Here is a 14774-nt window from a genome sequence, read left to right as displayed (position 1 = left end):
GACCCTTTCTCATATTACAGCGGTGAGGAAGATGCGAGCCAAAAATTCGTGAATCTCTTCGCGCGCGGGAAACCGGTTCGTGACTGGCCGGAACCCGCGCACGTATACTGACGACAGCCCAAACGCCGACCAGGCATAAATTCTCCTTGCGTTTGGCTTTGTTAACGGGGCTCCAGATTTGTTGGCGCCAGCTGCAGCATCCGAAACACTGCACGGTTTAGATGGGACGGAGCGTCAGTGTGACGCGGCTGCCGTGTATAACTGGCCCCGGGTTGTCGAGGCTGTGGCGAGTCTTGTGGCCGGTCGAACACGCTGCTTCGTCAAAAATCTCACCAAGATGTGCGCGAAGCCGCCCACAGCTCGTGTCAGCAGCGCCGCCAGACCGCGCATTTTCCGCAATTACTTGAGTGAGCCCAGCGACGCGTTGCGCAGATCCCGCAAGGTGCCCTTCGCGTCAGGTTGTCGTCCCTGAGTTGCGCAAGAAGGTAAAGACCCGTGTCCATTCGTTCCTGGAGGTGGGTATAAAGGCGGCAGCCGAGTGGACTTAATTTGGTCTGCTCGGTGAACGGGAGGGCAGAAAAAAACGTTCTGTGCCCGGCCAAGCTCTGCGGGTCATATATGAGAAGAGCCGCATGGATTCATCGAGTAATTAAACCGGTGTTCGTGGCTTCTTTTTCTTTCCGTTTTCTGTCGGGTTGCGAAATATATTATGGGCCGAAGAGGACCGGGCGGAGGCACCCTTCGTAGGTCTTCGATCGGAGCTGGGACATCCAATGAGCGAGGGGGTCTCGGAATGCGAAGCGTCGTCACTGCAATGCCGCAATGACCGCGCAAAGGCGGGGCAGATGAAGCGCTGGTTCCGCTTGCTGAACGTGCTCGGAAGGCGCATGTCACACCACTGGTACCCGTGAAACAGCAAAAGGAAATAATCCAACTGCAGGGTAATTAGAAGGATGCAGGGGTCGAAACAACCGAAATGAGTGCTAGTTTGCTGAGAGCCTAGCGTGCCTGTACGGTGCGCCGGCACCGACGGTAGTGTTTGAAGTGGCCAGATTTGCAATAGAGAATGAAAACACACTGCAATGTTCGGCGCTCTTGGCGGGTACCATGGGAATATAATCATTACGAAGATGAAATCGTACAGACGGAAGTGGTACGTTAAACATTGCTTGTCAGTTGTTAGAAAGAAGAAGTCAAATTCCAAGAGACAGAGCCAAACTAAGTAGAAAGTGTGTTAATTTGACGAAAGCGGACGTGTCAAGAGCATTCGCTCTGTTATGTTACGTTCAGAAAGTGGCGGCGAGAAATTTGTAGGTAATCATTCGCTCTAATCTCTGTGGTGACACAGTCATGCTTAACTGCAGAAATTAACTACTTTGCGAGAGAGTAAAAAGGGAGTAATCTGTCCTGTAGCGCACTCCATTTTAGGGGTATGATATGCTGCCCAAGTTCTGGGGTAGATTTTGATCACTAGATGTACGGAATGCTTACTGTAGGCAAAGAAGGCACATTCCGACCTCAAAACATTATAAACTGAATCAGTTAGCAACGGAAGCAGTCTTTTAAACGCGGCGCCAGAGGACCTGGGGCTATCAAATAGCGATGACAGAAACCCTGGTTAAATTTTTCGAACTGCAAAAACTTATCATGCTCAGAAGAGTGAATATTTTTCCATTGCCAACCGTAAGCATTCCGTATTTTAATGACGGAAATTTATCCCAAGGCATGGACCGCATACGTTCGTGTCCTTATTAGGGAGGACGCTAGAGGACGGCTTACTTTCTTATTCTCCCTTCTTAGGGCAAATCGTGTTTAGAGTGCAAGTTAGGAAAGTTTCGAAAGTAAGCGGTGGTTTGAACGAAGCGACTGAAGGGCGAATTGCTTGTACAGTTTCACGTTCCCTGATGAAACAAGTGAATAGAATGTGTGCTTGGGTAGCGCTGCAATCTAAGCTCAAGAGAAAGCACTAAAACCAACCTCAGTGTGCCCGTATTTGCAAGGCCTCGTTTGGAAATCTTATGTGCTTGGCGGAGGCAGGGTAACGGACAAAAACGACAGAAAGGCCAGACAGAAATAATGAAACTTAATTCGACACTGACTGCCTGCAATGCAGCGACGAAAACAAGCGCTAACAACGGGAAGTGGAACGGGAGTTGTTTATCAAGTGCCCCTCTCCCCGCTCCTCCTCCATCTACTAACACAATAAAAACACAGACTCGATTAAGGAGCCTAGAGCAGCTGCATGTCGGCTCCCGTAGGCTGCCTATCCGTCTTTCCTGACCAGCGTTCGCCAACTTCCACCGGAGCACCCGGTGCTTCTATTTGCCTCTGATTCTAGCGACTCGTCTTTCATGATTTTTTCCCCTTTTCCGCAGCTGTCTCGTGGGCACACCTGTCCCAATTTCCCATCGTGAGGGGCCCGTAATCTCGCGGCAGGTTCGCTCTGTTCTTCGGGAAACGGTCCGCTTGTACAGCGGTTCGTGCGCCGAAAAAGCCTATGGGAAAGCACGACAAGGCCGTGGAAACGAGAGGGAAAGATGTGAAAGAACGGGAAGGTTCGTGCCGCTGGGAGCTGCTGAAGTCGTATAGGCGTTAAAAAGAGGAGAACCCGCACACAGAGGTCTTTACCTGTTTGTGCAGGATAGTTCCGTGCAAAGTAAGGTCGCAGCGGAGGCATTACGGGGAGCGAGTGACGCGCTAATGGCGTAGAAGTGGAAAGCGGCACCGCTGCCGCCCGTCGACACGCACGTGAAATATCGCCGAGTGAGAAGCTGTTCATCTTCATTCCTTGTGCCCGCCCATCGATTTAGGTGTATACGGTGCTGCTCCCGGTTTGAGGCACGAAATGCCCTACATTATGGTTAGGAAACATTAAGGAATTGTTTTCACCGGGCGCCTGGCTGGCGCAGAAAGATGAAAACTGGCAGCGTTTAAGTGAAAACCTGCGACGGAGGAAGCGTGCATGAACGTCGTCACGCGAGCTCTGGGGAGAGGAAGGAAAATGTCGGGGCGGAAGAGAGCGAGCAAGAATTTACAGGATTAAAATGAAAAAGAGTGAGAAGCGAAGCCTTAAATCCACCTGGTTGGAATGATAAAAAAGGGTTCAACGGTGGTGACGATGTGAAGGGGGCAAAAGAGGAGAAAAAGGACTTCCGGCCTTTCGCGCAGGTTTTCTGGTTAGCAAGCAGCGAAGACAAAGGTATGTGCCATTTGCTGGGCTGAGAGCGGAGGGTGGGATGAACGTGTGCTCGGGAGAGGTGCGAAATGTGCAAAGGGGGGGGGGGGGGGGCAGAAAAGGGAGTACAGGAGATCAGGGATGTGGGAAGATGGCAGTACGACGAAAGGGGATGGGATGGCTCGTTGATGCTATTCGCTCGGAGGCTGATGAGAAAGCAGGACAAACGAGGAGGGGGTGAAGAGGTGGCGGACACCTGGTCGCCGGCTGTCTTGGAATCGCCTTCGGGGAATTAGGGAAGCTTTGACGACGGCAGCGGTCTGGGATGGGGACGGAGCTCCGAACGTTCCACCGCCGTGGAACGGCTTGCTTCGTTGACGAAGAACTTGCCAAGCAAACTAACCGAACGGAGGCGCGATGGCGAGACGCGCTATGCGTGCCTCCGGGAGCGGAGGCTTTGCCGCAGCGGCGCGGCTGCCGGGCCTAGGGAGTCCCACGGTGGAGAAAGAACCGTGCGCGGTGCCCGGCCGATCAATACGGGCCGAGCGTCTCCCTCGCAGAACGTTTTCTTTCCATTCCTTGCACCGCCTTTAACGCTCGCGCCTTAATTTGACACAAAGATGCGAACACGCGAGCTAAGGGATTTACTTTGGCAGCACGGGCAGACGCTGGGAAGAAGGAAGCAAATGAGAATGCGCGAATGATTGAACGAAAATAAAGCCCCCCAATTATGCCCGGAACAATACAGACTAGAAAAGTTTCGCTTGACGCAGCCAGCTGTTACTAAAAGGTGCTCCCTGCGAAATGTGCACTTGCGGGCGGCGAGTCGCCAGTGAAGTGCGTAGCGCGTGTTTATTCAAGAACCCGTTTTCTATTGCAAGCCATTTGCAGTTTCCCTCAGGAGTTAAATCATTTTGCCAAAACCATTTTGTGTACTTTGATGTGTGATCAACTGGTTTCTGCTATAACTGAACTTGCTGCAAATTAGGCACGAGTAGTTGGAAAGAACAGAGCCATGCAACGAGTTGATTTTGCGCGAGTTTAATTTGGAAATCTGGCTCGGTGCTCGCTTACTGGACTACGGTTGGGCTCAATGTTGCTGGAGCTTGGTTGGTGTGGTGCAGCATGGGCCTGCCGAAGGAGTGGTCCTTTACCGCGGCCAGGCTCTGGGCTCTTTTGCGGCTTCGCTGCCCTGGCCTTCGATCAGTCGACGAACTGTCACAGTTCTTTTTCTTCTGCAAAGTTGTCAGTCGCCCTTGCAGACGATTGTGTTGTCATTTTATTGACTTATTTGCGAATTCGCCGACTGATAAACGTTATAGCTGAGTGTAAAGTCCAGTCTGAGAGCGCTGTACACTGTATAAATGCGATAACGTTAGAAGATTCATTGGGGAAAAAAATGTGTCCTGGGAAGCTAAATTCGCTGATTGACTGCAGGAAGGTGAAGTTATCATCCCGGACCATTCCTGTTGGCTGGAGGGAAGTGACATCACCGGACCGGAAGTAACGTCATCTCCGGTAAAGGCATAACACACAATGTAATAAGATGTCCCGGTGAATTTTTAAAATCTCCTTCGCTTGTTCTCCGTATGTGCAGTTTCCTTGAGCCATGAAAGAGAGGTAATATTTTTAAGGGCTGAGCAGCTCAAATATGTTTCAGGCTTTCACATGCGACACAGCCTAGTGCACAAATTGATGAGCCCGGAGTAAAGAATTTCTTTTTGTAGGGAGCGGCTTCCTGACGTAATATTTTAGGGCAACCTTGCGACTTCAATATGCATGTGTCGCTAGAGGTGCCGATAATCTAAAGCACCAATAACTCGATAGTCATCTCGTGCTCGCAATCTCCCGACCCTTTACCTTTTTGTTTCTTTAAACCTCCATGCAATATGTCCTGCCTTTGCCTGGAGCTTTATAGTCCCGCATGAGAAAGTTTACAAGACTTCGGTCCCGGCGCTCCATCCGTTTTCGATTTAACTATATTTCGAGTTACCGCATGCCTTCCACTGTCGTACTTATATTCTTTGCTGACGCCATTCTCAGTGCAGGTGGCGCGTCGTGCCTCAGCTGCTCGACTATGCTCTGGCGTCCGTGGACATCTTGTGCTAAAGCTTTGAAAATATCGTTCAAAGCTTTGAACATGTTCCCGTCATTATCCGCCGGGAAAAAGACCTGGTTGTGTGTAGTACTACGGCCGGACTGTTGTCGATTTTCATCAAATCGACGCCCCGCTTCTGAGGCGCCGTGAACTACAGTCTAACTAGAATCGGCGCGCACGGAGCCACGTCGTTAACTTTGCTTTTTTTGCGATCGCTTCGCCGGCGATTTAGAAGTTGTTGTCATAGTTTTTATAAAATTTACGTTAGGAGCGCTATTGTGCGGATATGTGCCTACAAACGAGATAAAAGGGCAGGTAAATGTCATCTCAAAATTTTTCTAACGCAAGCAATACAAAGACAGCATGGGAACAGGAAATTTTCACGCTGTGGTAGAACGATTCCAGGATCGTGACGGCGAAGTTCCTATCAGGCACTGAGCCTATATTTCAAAAGGATGATTTGCCTGGACTAGAAGGGCCTATGTAAAAATGTGTCATTAACAAACATCGCTGAGCACATATTAATAACGGACGCCGTCCGGAGTATTGTTCTTTACTGTTTGTGATTATAGGGGTTTAACGTCCCAAAGCGACTCAGGTTATGAGGGACGCCCTAGTGGAGGGCTCTGGTAATTCCGACACCTGCACCTGGGGGGCACACTGAGATCGCACAGTACAAGGCCCTCTAGAATTTCGCCTCCATCGAAATGCGACCGCTGCAGCCGGGATCGAACCCGACTCTTGCGGGTCAGCAGCCGAGCACCATAAACACTGAGCCACCGCGGCGGCTTCTGCAATGACAGTGCTTACGTGTGTGGTGATAAGGTCTTTTGTTATCCGCGGAAAGTGGAAACGAGTGCGCAGATCTTCATCTCTAGTCGAATAACGTCGAAAGCGACGCTGCTGAGATTCTTAAATTGTTGCTACAATCGAGTTGCAAACTGCCATCGCCAAGAATCTTCGCTCCGTAAATTCAAGATGTGATCTCCTCGCCAGAACCGTTACGAATTCAACGAAGTACGGGAGGTCGCAGAATGATAGCTGCTCTCGACAGAACTTACTAGCCAGCTGGTAACCAGCTGGACAAAGCCATCCAGTTAGAGGGCTTCTAAGACACGAAACGCGCTCTATTGCCGAGAGCTAAAGGGGCCCATGGGCACTACTGAAGAGGGGACGAAGCCTCCATTTTCAATAACGGCAAGCCCATTATATACACCGCTGCTTTCCAAATTCTTGCGCCTGTTTTCATTGTCCTGTTGTCAGAGGTATCCATGAAAGTAATTTTTAAGCCCGGAAGAACAAATAATCTCGGGATGCGTTTTCCTGGTCGCTGAAGGAACAGCGTTGATGCATATTCGATCCAATTCATGAAAAAAAGAAGAAAGACACTGTCTTAATTCGATAAGCTGCGCGGCGCGACAAAGAGCACAATGCACGGACTGCTTTGGGAAATAAATTGCACAAAAAAAATAAATAGAACACAACCGTAGAGAAACTCGAGCGGCACGATTAAAAAACAGCGAGAGAAACACCCCGAAGGAGTCATTTAAGCGGGAAAACTGCGAACTCAGACACCGCGAATGACTTCTCTAGCTGCGCCGAAGTCCCGCGAGTACATACTTAAAATGTTATCCTAAGGGAAAATAATTAGCTTGCGCCTTAACGTAACGAACTGGCTCCGCGTAGGAGAGCATATTATTGAGAGGGGAGACGTGGCGGGCCTCTCTATCTCTTTTTTTTTTCTTTGAGCAATTTTCTCTCCTCTTCGCTCGCGCGCGGGCTATCTAAAGACTACTCGTGTAATCTCCTTACTGTGCCCCCAAGGTTAAAAAAAAGAAAAAAACAACAACTGAGCATAGGCCGCGTCAGTCTCTTCTTTGTTCTCTCTTTTTCATGCCGCGAGCAGTAATAAAATTTAGCCTGGAAGAGCCGGCCGACCCTCGAACTTTGCGAGCGAGCGCCAGCGCAGAACAAAGGGGACGGTACGTGGCTCCGGCTTTTTTTCTTCTCTGTTTTTGGTGCGCACGCGACAAGGGGGACAAGACCCGTTAATTGGAGCCCTGTCCGGTCACGATATGTCTGCGCGCATTTGCCGAAGGCGGGTTCGAGGACAGACGCGGACTAAGCTTCCCGAAGCAAAATAACGTAACAGCTGGACGAGCCCGCTGTGCTCAAAGCTGATAACGGGGGCAGGGAGAAGAATAAGCAAAACAACACAAAACAAACTTCCTAATACGGCCGAAATGGTGCTTTTTAGGAGCAAGTAGACGTTGTCGATGAAGAAAAAGATAACGGGCAGTAAAAGGGAGATTAAAGTGCACCCTTTTGTTCGCCCCTGTTTGTCCGGGGTCGAGCGTTAGTGGTGGAGACGAAATGGACAGACTCGCTGAAGCTCCTGCTCGTTTGTTTTCGCTCAGCCAGCTATATATTTTGCGGCTGAGATCAAAGATGGCACTGAAAAAAAAAAAGCTTCTTTTAACCGCAACAGAGCAGTTATTTGAATGGAAACGAAATCTAGGACCGCGTCCGCTGTGCCATCGGCGGTGAAGGCAGATAATTACTATCTTTCTAGTTTTATATCAACCAGCCTAACGAACGTTTGTATATATGGATTTAAAGTAGAAATAAGCTTCTCGTAATACATATCATTCCTCAGAAACAATTTCTGCGCAAAACTGCCTCCTTTGGTTTTGATTGCAATAAGTTCAGTTTGCTCTCCGAATACACGGTTCTCACTGAAGAATGTCAAGAAAGCTTCGTGTTTTAAATTTATGTGATAGTCAACTTGCACTTGTAGTAACGATGAAGTAAAGGGATCGTACGCAAATTAATAATGATCGATAGAAATTTAAAATGAGATCATAAGGATTATTGCCTCGAAAGATGAGTGTATTGTGTGAACCCATTTTCAGCTGCGCATGCAGCGATTCCAATGCGCAGTGACGAGTAAAGAAACTGCTGTTCCTGTGTCGTCTCTCTAATAGAAGCTTCCACCTCTAGAACAAGTCTACAGCATGCGAACTAACATCGGTCTGGCAGAAGGTGTGTCTACTCGGTCATTTAATCAGGCGACGCTATATCTTAGTATTCTGGCGCGTGCTTAAGTGAAGTAATGCTTGCGCTGCTTTTTGTCTCATGACACCTTATGCTTTTTTGTGCAGTATGCCCGCTCGTTAAGTAATCATGGCGGGTAGTATCGGCGAAATCGGTCCGTCAAATACATCAATGGGCGCTTTCGAGATTTCAGAATTTCGAGACCGACATGTGGGTAGCCATGCAGAGCTATCAAACACTTGTTGGCTTTCCTTTGCGTGCGCGGAGATAGTTATGCGAGGAAGCTAACGAAGCGGCATTGATCGCCCAAAGCCTGGCTGAGTGTAAATATCCTGAGCATGCATGCATTCTTGGCTTCCTTCAACACGCATTGCTGTCAGTCATCTTGAAAATAAAACTTTTGGAACACATTACCCGAAGACGGACACGAGTAGCTGACTATTTCGAAAAGTTACGCACCGGTCCTTTTCCAGTGGAACAGTAAGCTGCAACGGACGTCATTGCCGGTCACTAGCCTTTGGAGCACATGGAGTGAAGAAGACGGGGTCAGCAGCGGAGGAGAAGAAGCAGAAGTAGCATTCAGCGAGCCACCCTCGTGCGCATGGGCTGAGAGGCAGAAAAACGTCTGAGCGAGATCTGCGCAGCAGCTAGGCATGAAAACTGTCCCACCAATGCGTAGGCGGTCGAACAGCACGCCAGTGACGGGCATCTCCGACTCTGGCGATCCACTGTCTACGAGCTCTAAGGGGAACACCTCGTCAAGTGACGCCGCTTCCTTGGTGCACGACCAGCGGAAGGTGCGAATGGCTTCTGCAGCGTCGCAAAGCAGCTCGGGAGAGGCCTACGACGTGACGCGCAGTAGCGACCCCTTGCAGCCCACGGACACATCCCTGGCTACGGAGACCACCGACCCGGATGAATCGTACGAGGAGCAGTCTTCTTCTAATGTCGACAGTTTGCAGAACGTGTACCAGCAGCGCGAAACGCAGTTCGCCATGCAGCAATTCCTGTACGACACTAAGCACGGAATGAGCGCACCAACGCTTGTGGGGCGTGCAGGGCCTGATGCCGCGCGTCTAACGCCTGCACCTTCCACCCTGGCCGCCATACCGAAACCGCTGAGCGCAATGAATCAACCAAGCTGTGCCTCCGACCTGTTCTCCCGGTTCGGGGCACAAAGTCCTGACACGCAGGCGTCGTTCCACTCTGGACTGTGGCCCAGGGCAGGCGCCAGAAGCGTCAAGAGCGATGCCGCATCAAGCATCTCGCCGGTGGTGGCGAGCGCGGAGGTACGTTCGACGAGCCAAGTAAGCGCGCAGCTCGGAGCTCCTGGCCGATCGACGGGCAGGTTCAGTTCGGCCCAAGGTGCCGGTGGGGAGCTCACCGACACTGAGTGGCCGCCCAAGCCGCCGGAGCCGTTGATTGAGGGCTGGAAACCCGAAGCTCTCCCTGGGTCGGTGGAAACCGGCGCCGCCGAGATTAGCGCCGCTGAGAACAGAGTCGTCGTGCACGGGCAGCGGCTTTTCCCCGGCAACCAGGATTTGCTGCTGTATCCGGTGGCGTTGCTGCTGCTCGGAGTGGTCATAGGCGTGGTCGTCATGGTCGCTGTCCCCTTCAAAGCGACGGCGCTCGGTTTTCTGCAACAGCCCGAGTGCACTTCGCCCAGGTGCACGAAGAATGCGATTTACCTGAGCCGCCTGCTTTCCTGGGACGATATGAGCCCGTGCGACGATTTCTACATGTTCGTCTGCCGCCGCTGGACCAACCAAGTGCCCGTCTCGTCCGCCGAGGAGTCGCTCTCCTCCGACGACGACTACGCGGCCATTCTGGAAGAGAAAATGTTCTCCTTGCTGCGGAACAAATCCCAGGCGACTCATCTCAACGTCGGGGCCCTGAGTCGCCTGTTTGGAAAGTGCATGGACGCAAAGCGCATCGAGGACGACGGCTGGAACCCGTTCCTCGAGGTCCTGTTCAACATGTCCCTCGAAGGGTTCCCGCTCACTCCCCCCGTGCGCCAGAGTATGTCCGTCTGGAAGCTGGCGGGAAAGCTGCTACGCCGGTCGGGCACCGTAGCGTTGCTGGACGTTGGCGTCGCCTCGCGACCGACCGCGTCCTCCAGCCAAGACGTCATCACAGTGACACCGCCGGAGACGATAGGCTCCGCCGAGGGCGTTGACGTCAACGAGCTCATCCGCTTCTACACCAACGCCGCGTTTGCCGCCGTCAACGCTCTGCGGAAAGGCTTTGTTCCTCCGGCTTACACGATCGACATCGCCAAATTTGCGAGTGAGCTGGAGAGACTGTATGAGACGAGGGACGTCGGCGACTTCAAGGTCGAGAAGCTAGACTCGCCGTCTCCACTGCTAGACTTTCTGTCAGAAGCCCTGGACGGGCTCCCGCTATTCAACGGGGCCCAATCGAACGTTCTGGTTGTTTCTCCCGCATTTGTCCACAAAGTGTTTGACCTAGTCCAAAAGACCGAGCCTCACACGGTGATTAATTTCTTGTGCGTTCGGTTCATGATACAGACGTCAGCATTTCTCCCCAATTCCGGCCTGACGGACTTCTACAGCACGCTGATTTATGGCAAGCTGCGATCCACCGTGCCACGCCGTAGCCTATGCGTCCGCGTCGTCGAAAGGACGCTGTCGCAGCTATTTCTTTACGCCTCCTTCGTCGAACTCAATCTTCACGCTCCGGCCACGAAATTCGCCGACCTTGTCACCGATATTGTCCGCGAATTTCTCCGTGGCATCGATGTTTCCCCTTACTTCGACCGTGCCTCCAGAGCCTCTGTACGAACGCTGGTATCTAACACTCGCTTCAAAGTCCTCGGTCCGTCGTGGGTGAAGGACATGAACGCCGTCGAACGATACGCAAAAAACGTCCCGGCGTTCGAGACTCAGCGACCACTGGACGCCTACCTGGCGCTCTACGAGTACGCCTTCGTGAGCTCCATGTTGCGCGGACCGTCCCAGCGGTGGCCCCTCTCAACCTTCGCGACACGGTGCAATTATGAACTAAGCACTCGAAACGTCTACGTACCGGCTTTGCTGTTCAACGTCAGCTTGCCGTTCGACAACAGCAGCACCAACGTCTTCCAGATCCCACGCGCCAGCACACGTCTGGGCAGGTGTGTACTTGTGCAGGTTGACTGAGGGCCCATAACCAGCATGCAGTACCAAATGCCAATGGATGAATACAGTCACTGAATCTCTTGGCCAATCGGTCAGTAGGTAATTGGCTAACATACTGAAGGCTGAATCTGTCAATTAATGCAGGAATCGATCAGTGAATTAATCGGTCAATCAGATGATAAATCAATTAAGTTGTTCAATCAACAAAGGAATGAAAAATCGCTAAAAAAGACGACGGCAGAGAAAGATGCACTTTTGAGCAGTTTTTCAAATCCCATAATTCCTAACCTACTGGACCGTACCCTGCCGCTTTTGAATTATCTGAGTCAGTCAGTGTACTGATTAAACAATGAATGAGTCGATCAAATAATCAGCTACTAAATTCATATAGTACGGAAACGTGTAATTGTTGGAGCTCAGTAACGATTAACGCGGTTAACAGGCACGGATTTGTACCGCACAATAGAGCAGCAGCATGTGAAGCTTGAGCCGGGGACGGCCTGGTGTGTGCCGTTCATGGAAAACGTGCTCCCCTCAGGCGCCGTCCACAGGGTCGGTCTGTGTCTGAGCGCCACGACGTGCAGGTGCCTGCTCGACATGCTGCTCTCCACGGCCAACTCTAGCAGCAGCAGCCTCGGCGGCGAGGACGGCGCATCGGAGCGCTGGCTCAACCGGGAGACCCGTCTGCGGCTGCGCGAGGCCGAGCGCTGCTTCGAAGATCACGACGACCGGCCGCCGCAGGGAGACCTGCGCGATCTGCTGGCGGCACGCATCGCCCACGGCCACTTCCGCCGGAGCGCCTCGGGCAGGCCGATGGCGCTGCGGCTGCCTCGCGGCGGCGGCGGCGGCGGCGGCGGCGACGAGGACACCGTTCTGAGCGAGGATCAGCTGTTCTTCGTCTACCTCGTGGTGCAGTCCTGCCACAAGCAGAGCGGAGACCAGAAGATGGGCGGTCCGCACAGCGGGGTCGAATGGAACGTGGCGCTGCGCAGTTACAGAAACTTTTCCCAGGCTTTCCAGTGCCCGCCCGGTTCTGCCATGAATCCGGTGAAGCAGTGCGTCACTTGAACATATGTGCTGGCCTCTTGTGTATCGGACAAGCGAGCCAGCATTAGCTTGCGATTTGTCGGACAGTGCTTGATACTTAAGAGAACAAAAAAAAAAAAACGTTGCTCGTTAACGTCGCTTTGTATCCCGTTATTTTTGTCCACCATTACAGTTTACTTGGTTTACATTTAATTCCGTGCAGTAGAAGCCTTTCGAGGGTGTTCGCAGATGGTGATAATTTGCCGATGTCTGGCTGTGTTTACCATACCTTTACTAAAATTAAGTTTGAGATGAATTTATCTCCCGTAAAAATCTACAGGAAAAGATGGGTGATGGAGCTTAGGGCAAAATGTGGCATGTCGGCGATTACGCCTCAAAACCCGTGACACCAGCGCGAACGGCGAGCATGCATAAAAAGCGGAAAACAGTTCGAAACAATTAGGAGAGGAGGGTCTAGTCATCGAAGAATGAAAATATGATTAAAGAAACATGCTTCGATAAGAAACAAATGAGTTTACTAACCAAGAAAAGAACATCGTGTGTATAAACCTGTTGCGCACAAAACTTGCAGGTTCGCCTGTTTGCTTTTTCAACAACCTCGAGACAGGCCCGCGTTTGGGATTAGGAGACCTAGAATAGTAAAAAAAAAAAAAAGCCGCCACCGTCTGGAAGACGAAGTAACGAGCGTTAGCTGTTTGGTTTACTAGATGAAGAAAGCGAAGAAGAATGCGCCGCTCGTCTCAAGAAACGGCATGTAATACCCTTTGAAACGGGATGGATTGCCACCATGCTTGGCTACGCGTGCACGCACGCCGCCTAGCGCCATCTGTCAGAGAAATTACGATGCACATCTAACCATTGTCGAGTTGCACCCCTCAAGATACGTCCCAAACGGAATTTGCTTCATTTGGAGGGTCAAGGTGGGCCTAGAATTCGGCTTGCGGTGCGATATGGTAACGCTTCCATTAGTAATTGGATGCATACCATGTTTGCCTATTATGTAATTGTGGTTTCATTTCTATACCACAAGCCATAGGGTTTTATTTGCCTACCACATTCGGTATACAGCTGTCCCCGGATGGGTGCCCGTTGTTTGTGGAGTATATATCGCGGAACGAATCGACACGCGTATAGCGGTCGCGCAATGGGACGGTTTTCCTACCAGTGTTAGGATATTTTTTGGTTATGGGGTTGGGAAAGCGACGAGAGGGCACAACCAATTTTAATGGCCGCCATCTTGGATTAGAGAAACCGAAACTATTCCGCCATTCCGTCCCCTCAATAATAAATTCAGTTGTTAATCCATCCGTTGTCCTGTGTTGTTCTCTCCTTGTGTGTTCGTCTTTTTTGACTGGTTATTTCTTCTTTAACATACTCACATAGTTCCACCTCTATCCACCATATTGTACCGTGACGTCATCTTTGGCACTCGGCAGGTGGTTTTTTCTACAATGCTATTGTAGATCGCGCCACAAGTCTCAATGCGAGATGCGCTGTTTTCTAGTTGCAGCCACAGATGGCGCTTTGATCTCAGGGTGGTTAGAAGGGATCTCAGGGTGGATTAGAAGTAAATCAGAGAACCGTTGGAAGATTAGCACTAGGTTCCCGCGGGAGAACCACAAACGAGGCAGTATAGGGGGATACGGGCTGGGCAACGTTCGAAGCACGGGAAGCTCAGAGTAAAGTACTATACGAAGAACGCCTGAGGAAATTGGACGATAACAGGTGGGCAGCTAAGGTATTTAAATACCTGTACAGAAAGAGCGTTGACACACAGTGGCGGAAACGAACTAGAAAGCTGGCCAGTAAGTTTGCCAGAGACGAGGAAGGAGAAAGAGCATTAAACGACAGGTTAAAAGTGTTGAAGGTAAAAATTGGATAGATTCAATGAAAAAGAAGCATAGTGTAGAACTATATCGATGCTGGAAAGGCAGATCATGAAGGAAACGTTTTATGATAACTCAAGAAGCAGTGCCCTTCTCTTTGAAGCTAGGTCAGGGTGTCTTAGAACAGAGGTCCAGTCTCTGACCTTCGGATCAACGAAGAAGGAGTTCTGAACCTTGTTCTGCGCATTAGCACAAAGAAATCTACCGGCCCCGACAACATCCCGAATGTGTTTCTATATAGGTATGCTCAGCGGGTCGCTAAATATCTTGCTATTATCTTTCAATCTTCGCTTACCCACGGAACATTTCCTACAGCCTGGAAACAAGCCAAAATAATTCCGGTTTACAAAAGTGGGAGCACATCTGACGCAGGTAAC

At 50.9% G+C, this 14774-nt stretch overlaps 2 protein-coding genes across 3 annotated transcripts in view; both read left to right on the top strand.

The window, feature by feature from the left end:
• The window catches only part of LOC144126124 (high affinity cAMP-specific and IBMX-insensitive 3',5'-cyclic phosphodiesterase 8B-like), a 239330-nt gene that overhangs the window by 122264 nt on the left and 102292 nt on the right, over positions 1 to 14774 (top strand). The window lies entirely within an intron of this gene.
• LOC144122859 (endothelin-converting enzyme 2-like) lies at positions 8875 to 12532 on the top strand. The gene is made up of 2 exons (XM_077655841.1): positions 8875 to 11460; positions 12049 to 12532. The coding sequence occupies exons 1-2, from the start codon at positions 8981 to 8983 to the stop codon at positions 12530 to 12532; spliced, it is 2964 nt and encodes a 987-aa protein (XP_077511967.1). The 5' UTR covers positions 8875 to 8980.

The sequence above is a fragment of the Amblyomma americanum genome, chromosome 3 (assembly GCF_052857255.1).
Source record: "Amblyomma americanum isolate KBUSLIRL-KWMA chromosome 3, ASM5285725v1, whole genome shotgun sequence".
In the NCBI taxonomy this organism is placed as follows: Eukaryota; Metazoa; Arthropoda; class Arachnida; order Ixodida; family Ixodidae; genus Amblyomma; species Amblyomma americanum.
Note: the sequence above shows the minus strand (reverse complement) of the source record. Positions and strands in the feature narration are given on the sequence as shown.

Coding starts and splice junctions, on each gene's coding strand:
- LOC144122859 (XM_077655841.1), top strand. CDS start 8,981: ATGAAAACTGTCCCACCAATGCGTAGGCGGTCGAACAGCACGCCAGTG. Junction 11,461..12,048: donor GCCAGCACACGTCTGGGCAG/GTGTGTACTTGT, acceptor CACGACGTGCAG/GTGCCTGCTCGACATGCTGC.